General features: G+C 54.5%; 1 protein-coding gene across 1 annotated transcript in view; it reads right to left on the bottom strand.

Annotated features, from left to right (window-relative positions):
* Positions 1 to 3,832: 3,832 nt before the first annotated feature.
* The window catches only part of ADGRA1 (adhesion G protein-coupled receptor A1), a 44,824-nt gene continuing 28,513 nt past the window's right edge, over positions 3,833 to 20,143 (bottom strand). The window contains exons 6-7 of the mRNA XM_070630820.1: positions 7,771 to 7,869; positions 3,833 to 7,015 (exon numbers count right to left, since the gene is read on the bottom strand). Of these exons, the coding sequence (XP_070486921.1) occupies positions 5,794 to 7,015; positions 7,771 to 7,869 (1,321 nt within the window). The 3' untranslated portion in view covers positions 3,833 to 5,793. The remainder of the gene's footprint in view (positions 7,016 to 7,770; positions 7,870 to 20,143) is intronic.

Raw genomic sequence — 20,143 nt, forward strand, 5'->3', positions numbered from 1 at the left:
AACAATCTTGTGTTTTAATTGGGGTATTTAGTCCATTTATATTTAGTTCAATTACCGAAAAATTTGCATTAAGTCTACCATTTGTTCAGTGCTTTCTGTTTTCCTGCTTGCTCTGTGCTGTTTCTCTCTTCTCTCTTATTTTGTATTGATTAATTATTCTCATTAGTTCATCTTCCTCTGTGCCAGTTTGGAAGTTTATTCAGCTTCTGGAATCCATGGCTTGTGTTTGAGAATCAGTCCCGGGAAGCTCTCAGCTGTTGCTTCTTCAGGTGTCGCTTCAGTCCGCTCTCTCTCCTGCTGCAGCTTCCATCACCCCTGTGACAGGTCTGCTCAGATTGTCTTCCCTCTCTTTCATCCTCTTGTCTGTTTTTCCTTTTTATACTTTATTCTGGATATTTTGATATGGTCTATCTTCCAGTTCATGAATTTCCTCTTTAGCTGTGTCTAACCTATCATTAAATCCATTCATTGAGGGCCCGGCCCTGTGGCTGAGTGGTTAAGTTCACACATTCTGCTTTGGTGGCCCGGGGTTCACTGGTTTGGATCCTGAGCATGGACCTAGCGCAACTCATCAAGCCATGCTGAGGCTGCATCTGACATAGCACAACCAGGGGCACTCACAACTAGAATATACTAGAATATACAACTGTGTACTGGGGCGTATGTATGGGGAGAAGAAAAAAAAGAGAGAGATTGGCAACAGATGTTAGCTCAGGGCTAATCTTCCTCACCAAAACGTACACTTAAAAAATACCAGTCCATTCATTGAGTCCATTCTTTCAGGTTTTTTCCCAGGTCTAGAGTTTGTTTATGTTAAGTTTCTTAATGGTTTCTGATTCTCTGTCAGAATTCTCAGCCTGGCCCCTTCTGTCCCCGAGTGGTGAGCCAGTCAAGCGTGGCGATGTTGACGCGTGTGTCTGAGTGCTCCCTCAGGGGCAGCCCTGTGCGTCTTTTTCTTTTCTCTTTTGCTTCTGCTGGTTTTTATTTATGCAGCATTTTTCCTTTGGGTGCCTAGATATTTAAAAGAGTGTGCCAGCTACTGTGTTTGCGAATATTCTTGGACGTAACTGAGGACTAGGGAAAGCTCACCTTCACCCAGAGAGGATTTTAGTTTCCTCCTTTGGCACTGTTTGTGCTAAATATTTTAAAGTAAATTCCAGACATAACTACAAAAAGTAAATTATGTGGTATACTAGAGATTGGTAGAAAAATTGATAGAGATTGGAGGAAAATAAAGCACGCTAGGGGATGGGGCGCCCGGGGTGAGGGTGTGTATATGACAATGAGGGAGGGGCTCCCAGAGGTAACATCTGGCCAGTTTCTGTGAGGAGGTGAAGGGGTGACCCTGCAGACACTTGGGGAAGTGCATGCCTGGCAGAGGGACAGCAGGTGTAGGGGCCTGGAGGAGGTGTGTCTGGCATGGAGAGGGCACGAAGGCCAGAGTGAGTGGATGTGAGAGCAGAAGATGGTGTCAGAGTGGTCGCAGGAGCTTGCCTGACGTTGGACAGCTCGCCTGTAAAATGGGTGTCCGTACGAGTTTCCTACAGCTTCCATGACAAACTATCACAAACTGGATGGTTTTAAACAGTAGAAATGGCTTCTTTGACAGTTCCTGAGGCTGGGAGTCTGAAATCAAGGCGTCAGCAGGACCACGAGGCAGGGTTGGTTCCTTCTGGAAGCCCTTGGAAAGACTCTGTCCCATGGCTTCTCCTGGCCTCCGGGGCTGCCAGCAATCCTTGGTGTCCGTTGGTCTGTGGACACATCACTGCAGCCTCTGCGTCTGCTGTTACCTGGTCTTCTCCCCTGTGCCTCTGCGTGTCCGTGTCTAAATTTCTCTCTTTCCATAGACATCAATCATCTTGTGTTACATCTGCAAATATGTAGTACAATTTCTAAATAGGGCCACATTCACCGGTGCCTGGAGTTAGGGCTTCAACGTATCTTTTCGGGGGACACAGTTCAACCCACAACAGTGTCCTCTGAGCTGGTCTTATAACCATAAATGTCAGTGCAGTTACCGGACAGACGTGGTGTCTCCCTGGCAGCCAGGTAGTTCTTCCTGGTTAGTCTGGGCTGATTCACACGAAGGGCTCAGGTGTTGAGCGGAGCCCTGGGCCCCCCAGCCCACTTCCTCCCAGCTCTGGAGTGTCTGGGCTATTTCTCAGGCTGGGCTGCCACTATGCCTATTGCAGGTTTAAGGACTGAAATCCACGCAGCATGTTTTTTGGTTCTCACTGTGTGCCACTCATGAATGATTTCTGCCAACAACAAACGCAGGCCTGGGCGGCTCAGGGCCTGACTTTGAGGAAGGGAGGTCAGGGCCTCAGTGGGACCTGCTTCTGGGAGAAGAGGGGCTGAGATGAAGCCTCCAGTGCGTGTGCGCCTGTGTGCACATGCATACATGTGTGTGTATGCACGTGTTCCTGTGTGCATGTGCATACATGCATGTGTGTGCACATGTGCCTGTGTGTGCCTCTGTGTGTGTTTGCATGTGCCTGCACGTGCCAGGCTCTCCCATGGAGGCTTGTCCCTTATGTGTCTCTGTGAGCGTGTGTGTGGACACATGTGTGCTTGCACAGGAGTGTCCAGACACAGGTGTTTGTACATGCTTGCACCTGAGTGTGTGTGTGTCAGCCTGCCCCTCTGCCCCTCCTCCCTGGGGTTGCAGGTCTCTGGTGGGGACCCCTGTCTCCCACCCCCAGGGCTGCTGGACGCCTGGTCTCCGTGCTGTGCAGCTGGGGGTCCCGGGCTCTTCTGCCCACAGGCTTTTCAGGTAAGCACCCCTGTGGCCTGTGCCTGACCCTCCCTGCTGGACAAGCCACAGCCCCCTGGTCACCCACTTGAGACCCTGGCTCCCTGTCTAGTTGTCCCCACAACCTGGGACCCCCCCCTCCTAAATCTTATTATTTCTTGAATCCACTTCTGCCCTCCATCCTTGCTCCTTCCCTGCACAGCCCCTGGACCCTGCCGTGCAGCCTGTCAGCTCTCCGTGCCCCCGGGCACAGCCTTGCAGGCCTTCTCCCGCTGGCCACAGGAAGCGAGGCCTCTCTGGCCAGTAGGGGGTGCAGTCCATTCCCAGGGGGCTTCCGTTCCATTTCCTTTTCTGTTCCTTGGCCACAAGCTTGCTCTGACACAAACGTGTTTCTTCCTTCTGGATCTAAGTGAGTGAGACGTACCTTCAGGGGCCACAGACACCTGCTCCTATGAGGTACGTGTGCCCTGGGAGCCTGGGCCACATGGGCCTGACCTGCAGGGCTGCCCCCACAAGAGCCATGTGGGCGAGTCGCCAGAGCCGTGAGTGTGGATAAGTAATCTGCTGGTAGTAACTGTGAAAGTATGAATATTTATGCACACTTAAAGATAGAGTGAATTTAAAACAATGTTACTGTCCTGGGGAGGGAGGGGAGGATGTGGCAGTGGCCTCCTCAGCGCCAGGTGGCTCCATGGGACATCCCTAGACGAGGGAAAGGCCCGTGGCCAGCACTGGCCTGGGCCCACGAGAGCAGGACACAGTGGAGCCGATGCCCGCCAGCCCAGGTCCTGTGTTTTATGCAGCAGCCCAGTGAGGCGGGACTGGGGGCAGCAGAGAGGCTGGGGCGTGGGCCACGCCTGGCTTGCGGAGGAGGGTGGGATCCATTACGGGGGGACCCCCTCCGTCGCCACACCTCTCCTGCCATCTTCCCCACCTGGAGTGAACCTGCCATTCCACATCCTTCTTATTCCACGTGGATGCTCCTACACTGTGGTCATGCTGTGTATCTATACTGTCAAAACATTACATACAAATGGAATTTTTCACAACACTGTTGCCAAGTGGACTCAGGAGGCTGAATCAAGATTGAAGCACGCCAGGTTTAATATTTGCTGTTGAATTTCTTTGGTTTGAATGGTGAGGCGCACTCTGTTCTGCCAGGGTGCCGAGGGCAGGGAGGGTGGTGGACCCCCCTGGGAGGGTCCAGGGAAAAGCAGCCTGGCCGGCTCCCTGGCCCCACCCTGGGTCCCAGGGCATAGAAGGGGGCCAGGTGCCAAGGTGGGCCCGCCACCCATCGAGGGCAAGAGACACACGTGGATGCTATTAATCAGCCTCACAAAGGGCGACAATGCAAAATACTGTATTTCGTTGACAGTTCTGCATCTACAGCGTGTACACAGCACAGCCTTGGTCTCTGGTTCATGTTGGCTACGGAAGCAGGTGAACAGGTCGGGCAGTGAAGGCGAAAGGAACCGCCGGCGGTCATCCGGTTACTCTGTGAGGTTGCCTCTGGGTGACCTGTGAGGACACACGGGGTCCGTGGCAGGTACAGCACACCACGGTATGTTAGAACGTCACTATCAGGTTTCCAAGAATCCTGGGAACTGAGGCTCTGCGTGCTCAGATGCTGAGCGTCGGACTCTGGGACACCCCGACGCAATCCCCACTCCTCCCAGGTATGTGTCAGGAAGGGTCTGCTCCGGGTGCAGGCCCCCCGCCCAGACGGCAGAGCACAGTGGAGAGCCATGGTGATGATGTCTGTGCAGTGCAGTGAAAACTCAGTGCTCGGACGGCTGGAAAACACACCACCTGCATGTGCACGATGTACTGTGTATGCTCATGTGTGGTGTATGTGCTGTGTGCACTGCATGTGCGTGCACTGTGGTGTATTGCTGCATGCACTGCATGTGTATGCATGCATGCACATGTATATGGTGTTGTATTGTGCATGTGTAGAGTGTGTACACACGATGCACACATGCATATAGACGGCATGTGCACACGTAGTGTGAGCATGGACAAGGGCACGTGTGTGCATGTGTGTGTGTGTACATGTATCTGCACGTGTGCCACAGACCTGGAGGAGGAAGGGAGGGCGGAACCACTGTGCTCAGCCTCACACGCACGTCCCTCTGAATGTTCAGGCTTTCTGCCTCTGTGGGGACCCACGGACCCCTCTGTGGGATGGGCCTCCTGCTTCTGCAGAAGTCCCACTGGAATCAACATCTGTCTTCCAAGTCAAGACTTCATATCCAGATGTTCTTGGAAAGGCCAGCTCCTCTTCTTTTTGGAGCAGGGAGCTTTATTCTTCCCAAACGTGCACGTTGGGGCTGCATCCAGTCCTGGCGGCAGCTGGCTTTGGAAGTCAAGTCTCCGTTGAAGGACACGTGGGCATTTCCAAAGGCACAGGCTGCTCCCTCTGCCCACATGCCCCCGAGGGCAGCTGGGTGACCCAAGATCGGTGACACTCTCAGGCCTCGGGGGCTGGGGCTGCATCCAGGATGGGGCTGAAGGTGGAGGCGGTGCCGGGCAGAGATGCCGACATGGTTCCTGTGACTCAGACATGGGAACAGCAGAGGGGCCTCAGCAACTGCTCAGGTCCAGGCTGCCGGCCCCTTGGAACAAAGCTTAACAGAACACACATTAAATGCTAGGGGATACCAGGGGTGCCTCCTGCCATGGCCAGGCCCACCGCAGCCAGGCAGGCAGGGCTGCCAGGAACCACGCGGGGCCTGAGGCGTTTCCTCTGATAGAACCTCGCTCCGTCTCTGGGCTGCCTGGACACTGGGTGCTGCAGGACTGTGGATGTGGATGGCCCAGCTGACCTCAGATTAGCTGAGGCAGACATGGCCCAAAGCGTCTTCCTGTTCGGTCCTTCACAACAAAGGGTCAGTGGGGGTTCCGGCCCCTTTAGAGAGGTTTGGTCACTTGGTGACCCCCCCGCCGACCTCCCACGGCAGAGGGCCCCACTCTGCTCTGACTTGTCCAGGGCACGGTGGTGAGTGGCCGTGTGGGCACAGGCATGGTGACGCAAGGCCTGGCTACACAGTTGTCTCATTCTTCCAGGGCCCCGTCCGGATGTTGCCTGTGCCATCGGTGCTGTAGGGCACAGCCTCGTGCATGTCACCCTTGAGCAGCCCGTTCTGGCCGGGGCTGCCAAAGGGCAGGGACTGTGTCCTCCGGAGCATCTCGAAGTGGGCCGGGCCATGGGCCACCTCCCTGCCTGGCCGTGGGGGGCAGCCGAAGAGCGTGGGGCTGGCGTCGCCACCCTCGGGCTGGCTGACCAAGGGGAAGGGGTCACCCTGGGAGCAGCAGGCCATCGTGTGCGACCCCACTGGGCCCTCAAGTGAGCTGGGGGGGCTGTCCGTGCGTGAGCTGTGGGGGCTGCCGTCCAGACTGGACGGGATGTGGTAGGCGCACTCCTGCTCAGCCGCGGCCGCCCCGAGCCGTCTGAAGTAGTGAGGCTTAGTTCTGCCCTGGAGGCACCTGTGCAGGTGCGGGTCAGGCCCGCAGGCACCCTCCTCGTGGACGTGGATGTGGGCTGCGTCCTCCATCAGCTGCTCACAGTGCATCTTGGAGCAGCAGGGCGTGGCTGGTGACAGGCAGCTGACATGGCTCTGGGCAGCCTGCAGGTTGGTCATCTTGCAGTGGCCGGCGGGCAGGTGGCCGAAGGACCGCGGCTTGCCAGGACATGGTGAGTCCTGCAGGCAGGCCGCGTGCCCCAGTGCGTCCCCGTTGGCGTCAAGAGCAGGGTGGGTGCTGAGCTTTGTGGCATGGGCGTCCCCGCGGGAGGGGCAGCAGGACCACCAGCAGTGCCACACGTCGTCCCGCTTGGCGCAGTGGTGGATGAGCACGAAGAGCCCCAGTGTCACACAGAAGGCGCCGTACAGGCAGCTGAAGACCATGTCCAGGAAGTGGCCCTGCGACACGGCCAGCGCCCCGAAGGTCCACGTGGCCATGAACAGGAACAGTGTGAAGGCGGCAGCCCGCAGCTGGGCCTTGAAAGAGTGCTCGTTCTGCAGCAGTGAGGTGGCCAGGGCGTCACAGGTGGGAGGGGTGACCCGCGGGGCCCTGGGGCTGTGGCCGGCCTCAGGCCCCGCCAGCCGCTGCTGCTCCTCCGTCCGTTCCCTGAGCTCGTACCTGCGTTCCGGGTGGCGCCGTAGCTGGACGTAGGTGCCAAGGAAGTACACGCAGGTGACCAGGGCGATGAAGGCAGCTGGCCCATAGAAGGCCCCCAGGCTGGGCTCCCAGGCCATCCAGCAGCTGTGGGAGGACAGCAGGTCAGGGAGGGGCTGCTGGGGGTCTCTGTTCCCCTGAGCTCACTGGGACAAGGATGTCTCCTGCTGCGGGTGAGTGAATTGTGTGCTCAGGAAACAGACACGGGCCCAGTGGGACGTGGGATGGAACCTGCAGTGCCAGGCTCATGAGAGCGTGGATGGGTTGGGGGTGTGAGGGGCACAGGCGGGAGCCAGGCTGCTGTCCGAGCCGTCTGCCCGCCCGTCTCTGGTGCTGCCTCTTCTCCCTCCTCAGTAGCACTGGACCTGGGTGCCCAGTGTCCCGGAGAGAACAGGGCCAGGTGTCCCACAGGGCTGGCCTTTTAGAGGTGACTGAGGAGGAGGAGGAGCCAGGGAGGGCACTGGGCTAGGGGCACGGCTGGGCTCTGCCCTCTGAGCTGCCTCGGCGCTGCTGCCCAGTAGTCGCTTGTCCCTCAGGCCCTTCCCATCTCAGAAGAACCAGCCCACGAGCCCGAGGAAGAGGTGGGTGGGAAACTGAGTCTGTTGGGGGGACGTGAGGTGTGGGCCACCAACTTTTGTCCACTGTCACCACATGGACACCTGGTATGGTCATTGGTGGTGTCCAGGGCCTGTTTCAGTCTATCGTCTATGAGTGGCCATGAGGGGCGGGGGTGGCCCCGCTGGACGCCTCCTGCCGTGAGTGGCCTGGGTGTGGGGAGGCGCTCCTGGGCAGGAGCGTCAGGCCCGGTGCCACCCTCCACCCCCTTGACACCCGGTACTCACTATGCTGAGTCCTCATCCTCCGTCCCATAATTCCCGATGTTTGTGGCGGCTGTGACCCCACAGATGATGAAGGGAACCCCTCCGCTGATGAGGTAGAACCTGAGGGAGCACAGGGCCCACTCACTGCCCCTTGAAACCCACCTGGGACCCCCAGGGACAGCACCGTCTTTCTAGCTCTCCTCAAGGCCGAGGAGGGTCGGGAGGAGAGGCTGCCCGGGCCAGGCCGCTCCTCTCCGCCTCCTCTCCTCTTGCCCTCCACCCCTGCCCTTCATCTTCCTTCTCCTCCCCTCCCTCCACCCTTTGCCCTCCCTCCACTCCTCCACTCCTCCCTCCCCTCTCCCCACCTTCTCTCTTCTCACCCTCCTCTCCCCCCTCCCCTCCCCTCGTCTCCCCTCGCCCCAGCTCGCTGGCTCCTGCACCTGTGCAGAGATGACCATGGGCAGATCCAGCACACAGGGGGCAGGGGAGGCCCTGGGCTCATGTAGCAGAAATAACCAGAACAATATGAAGCCCCTGGACAGAAGTGGGACCCTAGTGGGCAGGGCTCTGTGTCTCATGGGGGACTGTATGGGACCCTAGCGACATCCAGGCTCCCTTCAGGTGGAAGCACTCATCCCACCAGGCACAGGTGGCTCTTAGCTGAGTTCCCCTCTGGGAACAGCCCTCCGCCAGGGCCTGGGTCACACTCCTTCTGGCAGGCAGGTGGCATCCGGTGAGCAGCCAGTACACATGCTTTAGGCCAGCCTGCCTGATAACCTCAGAGTGGAAAGCTCAGGGTGGCTGTCCCAGGCCCTTCTTGGGCCCTCGAGCCTTCGTGCACTGCCTGGCAGTCCAGCTTCTCAGCTGCTCGGGGCAAATTCTGACATTCGACCCTTCCCCAGGAAGACAGTGATTCATCTGGACAGGAGCTGGCCCTGCTCTGGGCACAGGCTGACTTTCCTGTCCAAGAGGCCTCAGCCGACAGATCCATCCGAGGGCGTTCTGTTGCCCCACCACTGACACAGGATCTGAGGGACGTGAAGACCAGGAACCACCAAGCACGTATGCCCTGGGCACCTGGCTACAGAGCATGGTGGTCATCACAGGCAGTGACGGGTGGTGAGTGATGGTCAGCCTCCGGGTGGCGACTAAGGGGCCACTGAGAGACCACCACCCATGAGAGAGGCGCTGTCCTCCAGTCAGTGCAATGGCACTACGTCCCTCGAGGGGAAGAACAGGGGTCCCAGGTCCACAGGCGGGAGCAGGGTGACCCTGCCTAGGGTCCCTCACGACGACCCCTGGGGATTCTATATCTCGAGAGCAGATACTTCTGAATGAAGGGTAAATAAAGACATATTCTGACAAGAATAAAACAAAGAGAATTTGTCGTCAGCTGACCTGCACTTCAAGAAATGCCAAACGAAATCCTTGAGGTTGAAGGAATGTTGTACCAGATGGAAACTTGGAGGAATGAAGAGCATCAGAAATGCTAAATATAAGGTAAATATAAAAGATCTTGTTTCCTCTTAATTTCTTTAATATATATGTGACTGTTTAAAGAAAGAATTTAATGCCTGTGGAGTGTTAATGAATGAGGGTGAAATATGCGGCGCCTGAAGCATAAAGGTGGGGGGAGATGGTCCCATACAGTTGTAAGGTTTCTAATATATTCTATTTATTTATTTATTTATTTATTTATTTAGTGAGGATTGGCCCTGAGCTAACATCTGTTGCCAATTCTAATATATTTTACATGAAATAGTACAATCTTCACACTAAACGGACTGTGCAAAAGCTGTGTATTTCAATCCCTAAAGGAACCACAAAAAGTCAATAGACAGAAAGCTCATCGATAAATTCAGAAGAAATTTTAAAAAACATTAAAATAATCCAAAAGAAGGAAGTAAAAGATGTAAGGAGGAACAGAAGAAAAATAAAAAAGACAGAAGGAAGTAAAAACAGAAAACAAAGAGCAACATGAAGAGCCAGAGTCACCCAGTCAAAATTCTCTACATTCTAATGGGCTAAACACTCCAGCGCACAGGCAGTGGTCGTCCAAATAGATTAACGACAAGAAAGCAGGGCCCAATTACACACTGTCTGCAAGAGAAGCATTTTAAGTGTAAAGACACAGAGAGGTTGAAAGTTAATGGATGGAAAAAGCTATTTACACAAACTGTGAGCCAAGAAGGTAGGTGTGGCTACATCAAGACCACATAAACAGACTTTAGGGGAAAGAGAGAGGCATTTCATGACGACATCTGTGTTGGCTCACAGGAAGACGTGACAACCATGAATGTGTGGAGGCCTGAGAAAAGGCTCAATATGAGAAGGAAAAATAGGTAAAATTAAAGTGAGAAACAGACAGTTCCAAGATCAGATTGGTGGTTTAACTCCCCTCTCTTAGCAGTTGACAGACCAACCAAAGAAATAGGACATCTGAACAATAATGTGAATCAGGTCGCCCTAACTGTTCTTTCTAGAACATCACACCCAATAACCGCATAGCTCTTATTCTTCTCCAGTGCATGTGGTCTATTCACCATGACAGATGGCATGATGCTCCAAAAGGACTGAAGTCGCACTGAATGTGTTTTCTGACCACTGAAATCAAACTAGAATTAATAACAATAAGATAACTAGGAAAACCACAAATACCTAGAAATGAAATGACACACTTCTGAATAATCCACAGATCAAAGAAGACATCACAAGAGAATTTGGAAAACATTTTAAACAGAATGATAAAGAAATACAACATAATATTTCTGGGATGCAGCTAAAGTAGGGCTTAGAGAGACATTCATAGCTGTGAATGCTTCTGTGAGGGAAAAAGGTCTGCAGGAAGCTGAGATTTCACCTCAACAAGGCAGAAAAATAAAAGATCAAAGCAACTCAAAGTAGCCAGGAAGAAAGAGATGATAAAGGTAGGAGCAGAAATAAATTAAAAAGGAAAACAGAAAGTAGTGAAAATTACCAAGCCAAAAGTTAATTTTCAAAAAAAAAAAATCGATAAAACTATATACACATAGCTATGCTGATCAAGAGCAAAGAGAGAGAGAACATAAATTTCTAGCATCAAGAGGGTTATCAACACTTGTCCCACAGACATTAAAAGAATTACTGTATTATAACTGCCTGTTGACAATTCAGAAACTGATTTGAAATGGATAAATTCCTTGGAAAAAAATACAACTTACCAAAATTGAAGCAAAAAGAATTAGAAATCCGAATACCCTATGTCTCGTAAAAAGACTGACTTCAATAACCACATACATCTAACAGAGAAACTCCAGGCCTGGAGAACATCACTGGTATCTAAGGAAGAGAGGACACTGATCTTATAGAAGCTTTTCCAGAAAATAAGGGAGGAGGGGATACCTCCTGACTCAGTTTACAAAGCCAGCATAAGCTGATACCAAAACTGGACAGAGACATTTGAAAAAGAGTTAATTTATGCCTCTGTGGAAATTAACTAAGGAAACCTTAACTAAATTGGAGTCGGGAAGGCCTGCAGGGGGAGCTGTCCCCCCCATCCCACAATGTAAACGACACCAAACAAGAACAGAGGATGCTCCACCTCTGACAGGAAGTACAACCACTTTACTGTGAAGGAAGATTTCTCTCCCAGCAGCAACAGCCCAGCCAACGAGAAACACCACAGCCCAGCCAATCAGAAATGCCACAGCCCAGCCTATCAGAAATGCCGCAGTCCAGCCAGTGAGAAATGCTGCAGCCCAGCCAATGAGAAACGCCACAGCCCAGCCAATGAGAAACACCACAGCCCAGCCAATCAGAAATGCCACAGCCCAGCCTATCAGAAATGCCACAGTCCAGCCAGTGAGAAATGCTGCAGCCCAGCCAATGAGAAACGCCGCAGCCCAGCCAATCAGAAATGCCACAGACCAGCCAATCAGAAATGCCACAGCCCAGCCAATGAGAAATGCTGCAGCCTAGCCAATCAGAAATTCTGCAGCCCAGCCAGTGAGAAATGCTGCAGCCCAGCCAATGAGAAACGCTGCAGCCCAGCCAATCAGAAATGCCACAGCTCAGCCAGTGAGAAGTTGTTGCCACCCTGAACTGTTACCCTCCCCCAGAGGACTTTCCTTTAGGACAGCCCCTCCCTCTCCCCCTTTTCTCTATAAAAGCAGCTCCCTCCTTAGTTCTCTGGGTTTGTCTATGGTTCATCATTGCATGCACATCCTGAATTGTAATTCTTTTGGCTATTCCTGCATAAACTTATTTTGAGGGTAAAATTACAGGTGAGTTTGCTTCTAAAGTTGACACCTTAAATATTCCTCATGAACACAGACACAAACATCTCTAACAATATGTTAGCAAATGAAATCTAAGACTTTATGAAAAGGATAAAACATCACGACCACTTAAGTAAGATTAATCACAGAAATGCAAAGTTAGTTTGTTATTCATAAACATCAGGCCAGTAGTTCTTCATATAAACACAATAAGGAGAAACCATGTGACCATTTGATAGATGCAGTAAAACTATTTGACAAAAGTCAGTACACATTCATCATAAAAAAAGGCAGTAAATTGAATAGACTGAAGTCTCCTCAATCTGCTAAGAAGCATCAACGGAAAATCCACAGTCAGTGTCCTACTTGATGAGACATTGAATGTTCCCCCGAGATCAGGAGCAGGACAAGGATGTCCCTCTCCCCAGTCCTACTAAACATTGTCCTGAAGGCTGCACATTGTAACAGGCAGCAAAGAAATCAAGGCACCCGTGATGAAGAAGTGGATACATTCCGGTTTGCAGACAACATGATCTATTACATGACAAATGCCGTGGAATCTACAAGATAGCTACTAGGATGAATAAGTGAATTTAGGAACATTGCAAGGTTAATACCCAAAAATCACTTATGTTTTTATATTAGAAGGAAAGCATTGGAAAATAAAAAAGCTATTTACAATGACGTAAGACCATAAGCTCAGCGGTTTCTTTCTATCTTTCTTCCTTTGGTGAGGAAGATTGGCCCTGAGCTAACATCTATTGCCCATCTTCTTGTTTTTCTCCCCAAAGCCCTTGCACATAGTTGTATATCCTAGTTGTAAGTCATTCTAGTTTTTCTATGTGGGACGCCACCACAGCATGGCTTGATGAGCAGTGCGTAGGTCTCTGCGCTCAGGATCTGAACCTGCAAACCCCGGACCACTGAAGTGGAGCGCACAAACTTAACCACTTGGCCATGGGGCCAGCCCGATTTTTTATTTTTAAAGTTGATGAATTTATTCTAAAATTTATATGCAAATGTAAAGGACCTAGACTATCCAAGCCATCTTAAAAATGTAACAAAAAGATGGAGGAGTCACATTATCTGACTTCAAGACTTAGGACAAAGCCATTGTAATCAGGACAGTGTGGTCTTGGAGAGGAGACCGACAAGCTGATGATAGATGCTTTGCCCTGTCTCCCTGAGGAGAGAACAGCTGAGCACTGAGCCCCCCACCAGGGGCCCGCTCTTCTTGGGCCTCATTTGCTCAGAAAGCATCAGGAAACACCAAAACCCAAGTTTGTTAAGGCAGCATTTTCAGCCTAATGACAATCAAACTGACTGATGACCAAGCCCCTCTAAGCCCCTCATTGGACCAGACCCCAGTCCTCTCCGCCCACTGCCTCTCCAGGCTCAGCCCCCAGTGCTCGTGGCTGCCTAGGGCCTCCCATTTCCATTTCTGTCCCTCTGCCTGGACCCCTGGCCTGGCCCTTCCTGATGGCTCTGCCCCTCCTGTGGCTCCAGGCACGACTCACCTCCTTGAGAAGATGCTCTATGCCTGTCGTGCCTTGTTTTACTCCCTGCACATCTGAGGTCACCCTGCTTGTCCTCCACAAAGGCGGGGACCTCACCCCCCACCCCCGTACTGCTCAGAGAGCTCCGAGCGTGTTGCAGGCACACAGCACATTCATCTGAGTGGTAGTGCCAAGTCTCTGTTTTCATACAATCTTCACTCTTTGCAGGTGAAAACAGGTGCAGTGGGGCAGGTCCTGGACTTGCCAGAGCAGCTCAGTGGCCTTGAGCTTGAAGGGCATTTCCGCAGCTCTGAGTACGAGCAGGCATCCTCCACAGCCGGCAGGGACGGATGTAGGAACGAAGGCCATTTGACAAGGAAACAGGCCAAATGTACAGGATGCCACCACAGGCGAGTCTGGCCTGAGCGAGGGGCCAACCCAAGGGCCAGATGCTCCAGAGTTGCTCCTGCTGAAGTGGTGGCGCTGGAGGGAAATGAACGCAAGTGTTTGCAGACCTGGCGTTGTCTGCATGTAAAGAAGGGAAAGGAAAAAGCCTGCATGATTCCAGCATGGCATGCACAGCAGCGAGCCAAGCTGGACAAAACTGGGGAAGGCGTCCCTGACTGCTTTTAATGACTCAAGGAAGATGTCACAGGTGAGCGTGTGCTGGGGACTTGGCCCGGAGCAGCCTTGTTGAAGCTTGTTCCAGCCGCAGAGCAAAGGGGGCTGCCTGGGCTGGCTGTCCATTTCCAGCTGTGACAGGTGAGGGCATCCACCGGCACCTCATGCGGCAGCTCCGCTCCTACGGTCGACAGGGCTCAGGAAGCTCCTCTGAAAGGCACTTTCCCGTGAGTTGTGCCTCCACTGCCATGGAGAGCAAGATCTCCTTGTTCTGATCAGGAGGTCCCTTTAGTGTCGGATGAGGCGTGTCAGCAGGCAGCCCAGGAGGGAAGTGGCAAGAATGGCATCGGGCTCCCTCTGCTCAAGCCTCGATCCCCCATCCCCACCATGGCCCAGGCGAGCCCACAGAAGACCCTGCAGTACTGGTCCCTCTGGCATCCTGGGGTAGACGGAGAAAGGGATGACAATGCTAAGCCACAGCCACTTGCGGACAGCTTGCCCTGGAGACCCCACTGTGGGTGTCACCTGAGGCTGATTCAGTGCCATCAACTCCTCTCCCTTTCCTGGTGGCTGCTGGCCGTCCCTTGAGGATGGATGGGTCCTCCAGCCAGTGGAAGCCGGGAGGCGGTCAGGGCCCTGGAGCCCCTGGGCTGGCTCAGGCCGTGCCCCCCAACCCTCCATCCTGGGCAGCCCTGGCCCACCCCATCCACCGCACCCTGGGGGGTTCTTGAGGCTGCAGCCCGAGCCAGATTGTGCCTTCGGAGCCTTCTCGGGCCACCTGTACCGCAGAGTGAGATCACAGCCCTTCCACCGCCTCCAGCCAGGCCTCCTCGAGCCAGTGGGATGCTTCTTCCTCTGCAGGGAGCGAATCCTGCCTTTCCCTGAGCTGTTCCAGCTCCAAATCAGCCCTGCTGCCAGGTTGGTGGTGAGCACGGCTCCCTGAGGGCGGCTCCTGGAGCGCGGTGCAGGCTCGGCCAGCAGAGGGCGCTGGAGGTCACTGCAGCCTCCGCCCGCCCTGGGTGGCTGTTCTTGCTGCTGTGGCTGGGCCATCAACGGGGTGGACGTGCAGGACGTCTGGGGAGCCATGCCCAGACAGTGACCGCCTTCCCTGGCCCTGAGGTGGGCCCCTCTGCACCAGCCCCAGCTCGCCCAGTGGCTGAGGACGTCAGCCGGGTCACCGGGGGGCTGTGGTCACACCCTCTCCAATGAGGTCTGAACCCGGCCGTGGGGGCCTTCCCGATTGTCCTCCCCTTGGCACCTTCTTCCACGTTACGGTCACTTTTGTGTCATCCACACAACATTGAATTCCCATTTAGATAATTCTCTTCCTTTAGGAGAAAAGTTTCTAGGAAGAACAGGTGAATCTAGATCTTGATGAAACCCCAACTGCTGCCCCGTGACACCGCGAGCCGCACACTAACATGTCCACAGCCACGCACAGGGCGAGGAGTGCAGGCACTGTGGAAGACGAGAGAGGTGGGGGACCTGCCTGGCTGGCTGTGAGGCTCCCCGAGGAGCACGGTGAGAGCTGCAGGGTGCAAGAGAGACCGCTCACCGAGGGGACCGGATGGGGAGCCAGGACGGCCCTGAGCTCATGGACCCCTGATCTAGGGCAAAGGGGCATGTAGAGCAGAGGGTGGTCCGACCTAGAAGTGGGGTGGCTATCAGGGATATTCACACACAGGAACATGAAATCGGTCCCTGTTGTAGGTGAATGATGGTCCCCCAAGACGACCACGGCCTTATCCTGGAACCTGTGAGTCCGCTGACCTCCACAGCAAAAGGGACTGTGCACACGTGATTCAGTGACGGACCCTGAGATGGGGAGGTTGTCCTGGATTATCTGGGTGGCCTGATATCATCACAAGGGTTCTTATAAGGGGAGGCAGGGGGCAGAGAGACGCGAACGTGCAACTTGCTGTCTTTGGAGATGGAGGGAGGGGCTGCGGAACAAGAGAGCTCGGGAAGCTGGAGTCCATGCTTCCTGGCCTTGGGGAGGAAACTGCCCTGCCCACCCCTGGATTTTATCCAGGGCGTCCCCTGTCGACTCCTGATCTCCAGAACTGTGAGAGGATAAATCTGTGTTGTTTTAAACCCCTACATTTGTGGTAATTTGTTACAGCAGTGATAGAAGACTAATATGGTATATGCCCTGCCGCATCCTACCCTCAAAAATTCACCGTCCAGGCAGACTCAGAGGTGGAATTACAGAGCTGGATGAGAACGGCATTTTCAAGAGAGGGCGGATTTGTGAAATAAGACATGACAACCTCTAACTGTGATGTTCATACCAGAAACCTCTGTTTCAGAAGATAACTTCCAGCTGGAGGGAGCAAGAAAAGACATTTGCAATGCGTGAAGCCACGCGTGTGATGTGGGGATGTACATGGACCTCCTACAGCTCAGCGAGCAAAGGCGCATCGTCCTGAAGAGCGGAGGAGACTTGCAGGGGTGCCTCACAGGAGAGAAAACCCAAATGCCCGTAAGGAGCAGGGGTGCCCACCGACGCCGGAAATGCATAATCAACGCGGCGGGGGGTGAACCCCGCTGAGGCCCAACCCCATGGAAAGATGAGGTGGGGAAGATGGAGGAGAGCAGAGCTCGAGGATGTGCGCACGACCCTGCAGAGACCCTCGCACACGCCCGGCTCCGTGGCACTACCCCGAGGGCCCCGTGCCTAGGTGGGGCCAGGCTGCTCGGTCGCAGGGTCAACTAATCACGGTCCAGTCAGGGATCTATCTTGTATGTGAGATGGCTACACATGTGGATGGATCTTAAAAGGAGAATGTGCAGTGAAAGAAACCAGACTTTAAAAACGTGAAACAAACCATTCTATGTACATACAGCTCAGAATTGGTGCGGACAAAGCCAGTGTTTAGGGATGCATGCTTGGGTGATAAAACCATAAAAAAAGGCAATGAAATTAGGGGTGGGGGGTGGGGTGGGGTGGGGTGTGGGCTCCATCCCCAAGGTTTCCGGCAGGGAAGTTTCTATTTCTTCACCTGAGGGGCACATGACAACAATTTCATAAGCTGGCACTGACGTTTTAGGCATTCTTTTGTGTAAATGTCGTATTTCTCAAAAAAAAAAGGTTAAATTGAAAAAAACAAGGAAAGGAAGAAAGAGAAGGGACCAGACTTCTCCAGGAGCCTGTGGAGCAGGCACAGCAGGGGCCTCCGGTACTTCTGACCCCCGCCCGACTCCTGCGCCTCTGTCCTGCATCCTCCGCGCCAGGCCTCCAGCCTCAGGCCCCTGCCTTGCACACTCCCCCTGCTGCCGACTGGAACCCGTGGTCCCGTCAGAGTAAACCAACTCCTGGGACGCAGGGGAGCCCTGGACAGTGGGCGCAGGGCCCAGGTCGGGGTCGTCCTGGCTGTGGCTCCTGATGTCCAGGAGACGACGGCTTCTGCTTTCACACCCAGCGCACCTCTTTAACCCCTCCCAGCACACGAGCCACTCCTTGGTCACAGCCTGCTGGATGTCAGGGGCGCCATCATGGAGGACAGCCCTGGCCAAGACCCTCTCTATCCCCGCCCATCCACACTCCACACTGGGGAGCAGATCCTCTGAGACCAACCTGCTTCCCCAGGGCTCAGCTCAGGGAGGGGCCAACACGCAGCAGTGCTCCCTCTGCTCTGCTCCCTGCCGCTCATCCCCCACGCATATGTGCACGCAAACACACACACAGGTGCATAAACACATGCACATTGCATGCAAACACTCATGCACATGTGCAATGCATGCACACAGGCACATGTGCAAGTAAACACACATGTGCACACACCTACACATGTACACATACATGCACAGTGCACACCCCCCACACATGAACACATGTGCACACCCCCAAAGTGTCCTGCACAGAGCAGTGTGTTAAGCTGTAACACGGGTCAGAGCGTAGATGCAGCACAATCAACCCAGAGAAAGCCAGTGCCGGTGGGTGCAGAGGGTATGGCCCTTTAATGAAGAGGTGAGTCTCAGAGTTTGGGAAACTGAGGTGGGAAGGAGCTCATGTGGCCTCGGTTCCCAGAGGTGGAGAGACCTGAGAATCATTTGAAAGCCTGTCAGGGCTGGCCAAGGTCAGCCTTGTGCAGCTTGGGATGCAGACCAACAACTGCCAAGATCCCGTTGATATATTCCTTCACAGCCTGGGGATGCAGGGGGGGGGGGTCCCTCCTCGCCCCAACACAGTTGTTGTCAGCAGCCAGCCCCAGGCCCACAGGCCCACGGGCAGAGGGCAGAGAGGACAAGCACAGCTGCCCAGCACACGTGGAGGTGATGGAGGGGGTCCCCGCATGTGTCATCACGTCTTGGCATCTGCTTCTTGGAGGATGAGAAGCCCTGGACAGCAGGCAGAACGGGCCTCTCTGCAGCCTGCCTTGTCCATTAGAAAGAGTGACAAGCCCCCTGGGGTGAAATGTCAGTAGGAGAAGCAGGTGGTTTAGCCACAGACAGAAGTGCCAGCCTGCATCTTGCTCCACCAGACGGCGACTCTCAGCGTCTGGTCTCCAGGCTGCACGGTCCCAGCACACGCGAGGATCTGGTGTCCGTGATGATTCGGCAGTCAGTGAGCTCCAGCCCGCTGGGGTTTTCTAACTTTCAAACCACAGGTCTTTTCTAAGCCAGCTTTAATATTTTAAATGGGGTGTTTGTCTAGGAATTCTCTCTTTATGTGTTTACACCTAGTGATTAGCAAGCCCTCCAGAGCCTCTGGAAAACCTGACTTTGAAATCCCAACATCTGCCTCCCTGCCTTAGGGCAGCCATGTGTTTCTCCTGCATTAACTGGGCCTCAGCCCCTGCTTTCCAGGTTGACAGAGAGCAATGCCTGACCGAGCGTCTGAAGGGCCACCAGAAAGGGTGGAGAGGAAGCAGAGCCGGCCAGTCTCCCCCGCAGCGGCTGTAGGCATCAGAAGGAACCAGCAGGTGAACCCGCAGGTGAACCCGCCCCCCAGCAAGGACCTGGAGGAGAAGGCATGTCAGGCTGTGAGGAGGGCCCCACCTCGGGGACCTCAACCTCCTGGTCACTGTCTGCCTCACTCGGGAGGACAGCCCAGGAACAGCCACCGGCTGTGCAGACAGCAGCCCGTCCGCGCCCTCATGGAGCAGTGGTCTCTGTGGGCAAGATACGCTGACATGAACTAGTGAGTGTGAGGGATTCTCAGCGGGTCACCCCTGCCAGGCCCTCCCCACATCCTCTGAGGGAGAAGAAGGGGACAGTGCTGGAGGAGGCGACAGCCAGTAGGGGGAAGGGGCGGCCTGGGAGAGTGTGAGCAGGGCCAGGGAGGCTGGAGCGGCTGTGGCAGCCAATGACCCGGAGGCTGGGTGGGCGAGTGGGCTGGCTTCTTCTGAGGATGGAGAGGGGCCAAACTGCAGCTTTTCTGATGGAGGCTGGGGGCTGGGGGGGTCTGCAAGGTGGTTGGGACAGTGACAGTGACGGGCACGGAAAATGGCTCTCAGCCCTGTGGCCAACACCACTGTCCACTCATTCCAGTCTGTAGCCCCTGGATGAGCCGTCCGTCCTGGACTTGGAAGCCGTTCCACTTCCATGATCTCGCTTTGGGGACATTGTCCTTGCACGTCCCCTCCTCAGTTTTCCTCGACGGCTCTTCGTGACATTTCCTCCCTGGACTTGTGATCGGTCGTCTTGGAGGCAGCTGCCTGCACTGCACATCCTCCAGCCGGCCGGGCCTGCGGTCTCGGCTCTCCCGTGGGCAGGGCCTAGCTAGTTTGGCTGCCCTTCTCGGAACATCCCCAAGGGGCTGAGGCGTCCAGGCTGAGTCCAGATTCAGGGTCTGGCTTCCGCAGACTCAAAGCCCTCAGCCATTTCTCTCTACTCTGGAGTCTGTCCCCCGCCTGCTGCTGACTACCCAGGGAGACCTGTGTGTGGCCTCCTTGTCTGAGGTGATATTCACCCAGGCCAGCGGAGGCCAGGGGTTGGGGGGCTCATGGATGGTTGGTGGGGGAACGAGATCCACTGCTCGGAGCACGGTCTCTCTTGGGCAATAAGAAGAGGCCCAGG

Source organism: Equus przewalskii, chromosome 1, assembly GCF_037783145.1.
Source record: "Equus przewalskii isolate Varuska chromosome 1, EquPr2, whole genome shotgun sequence".
Classification (NCBI taxonomy): Eukaryota; Metazoa; Chordata; class Mammalia; order Perissodactyla; family Equidae; genus Equus; species Equus przewalskii.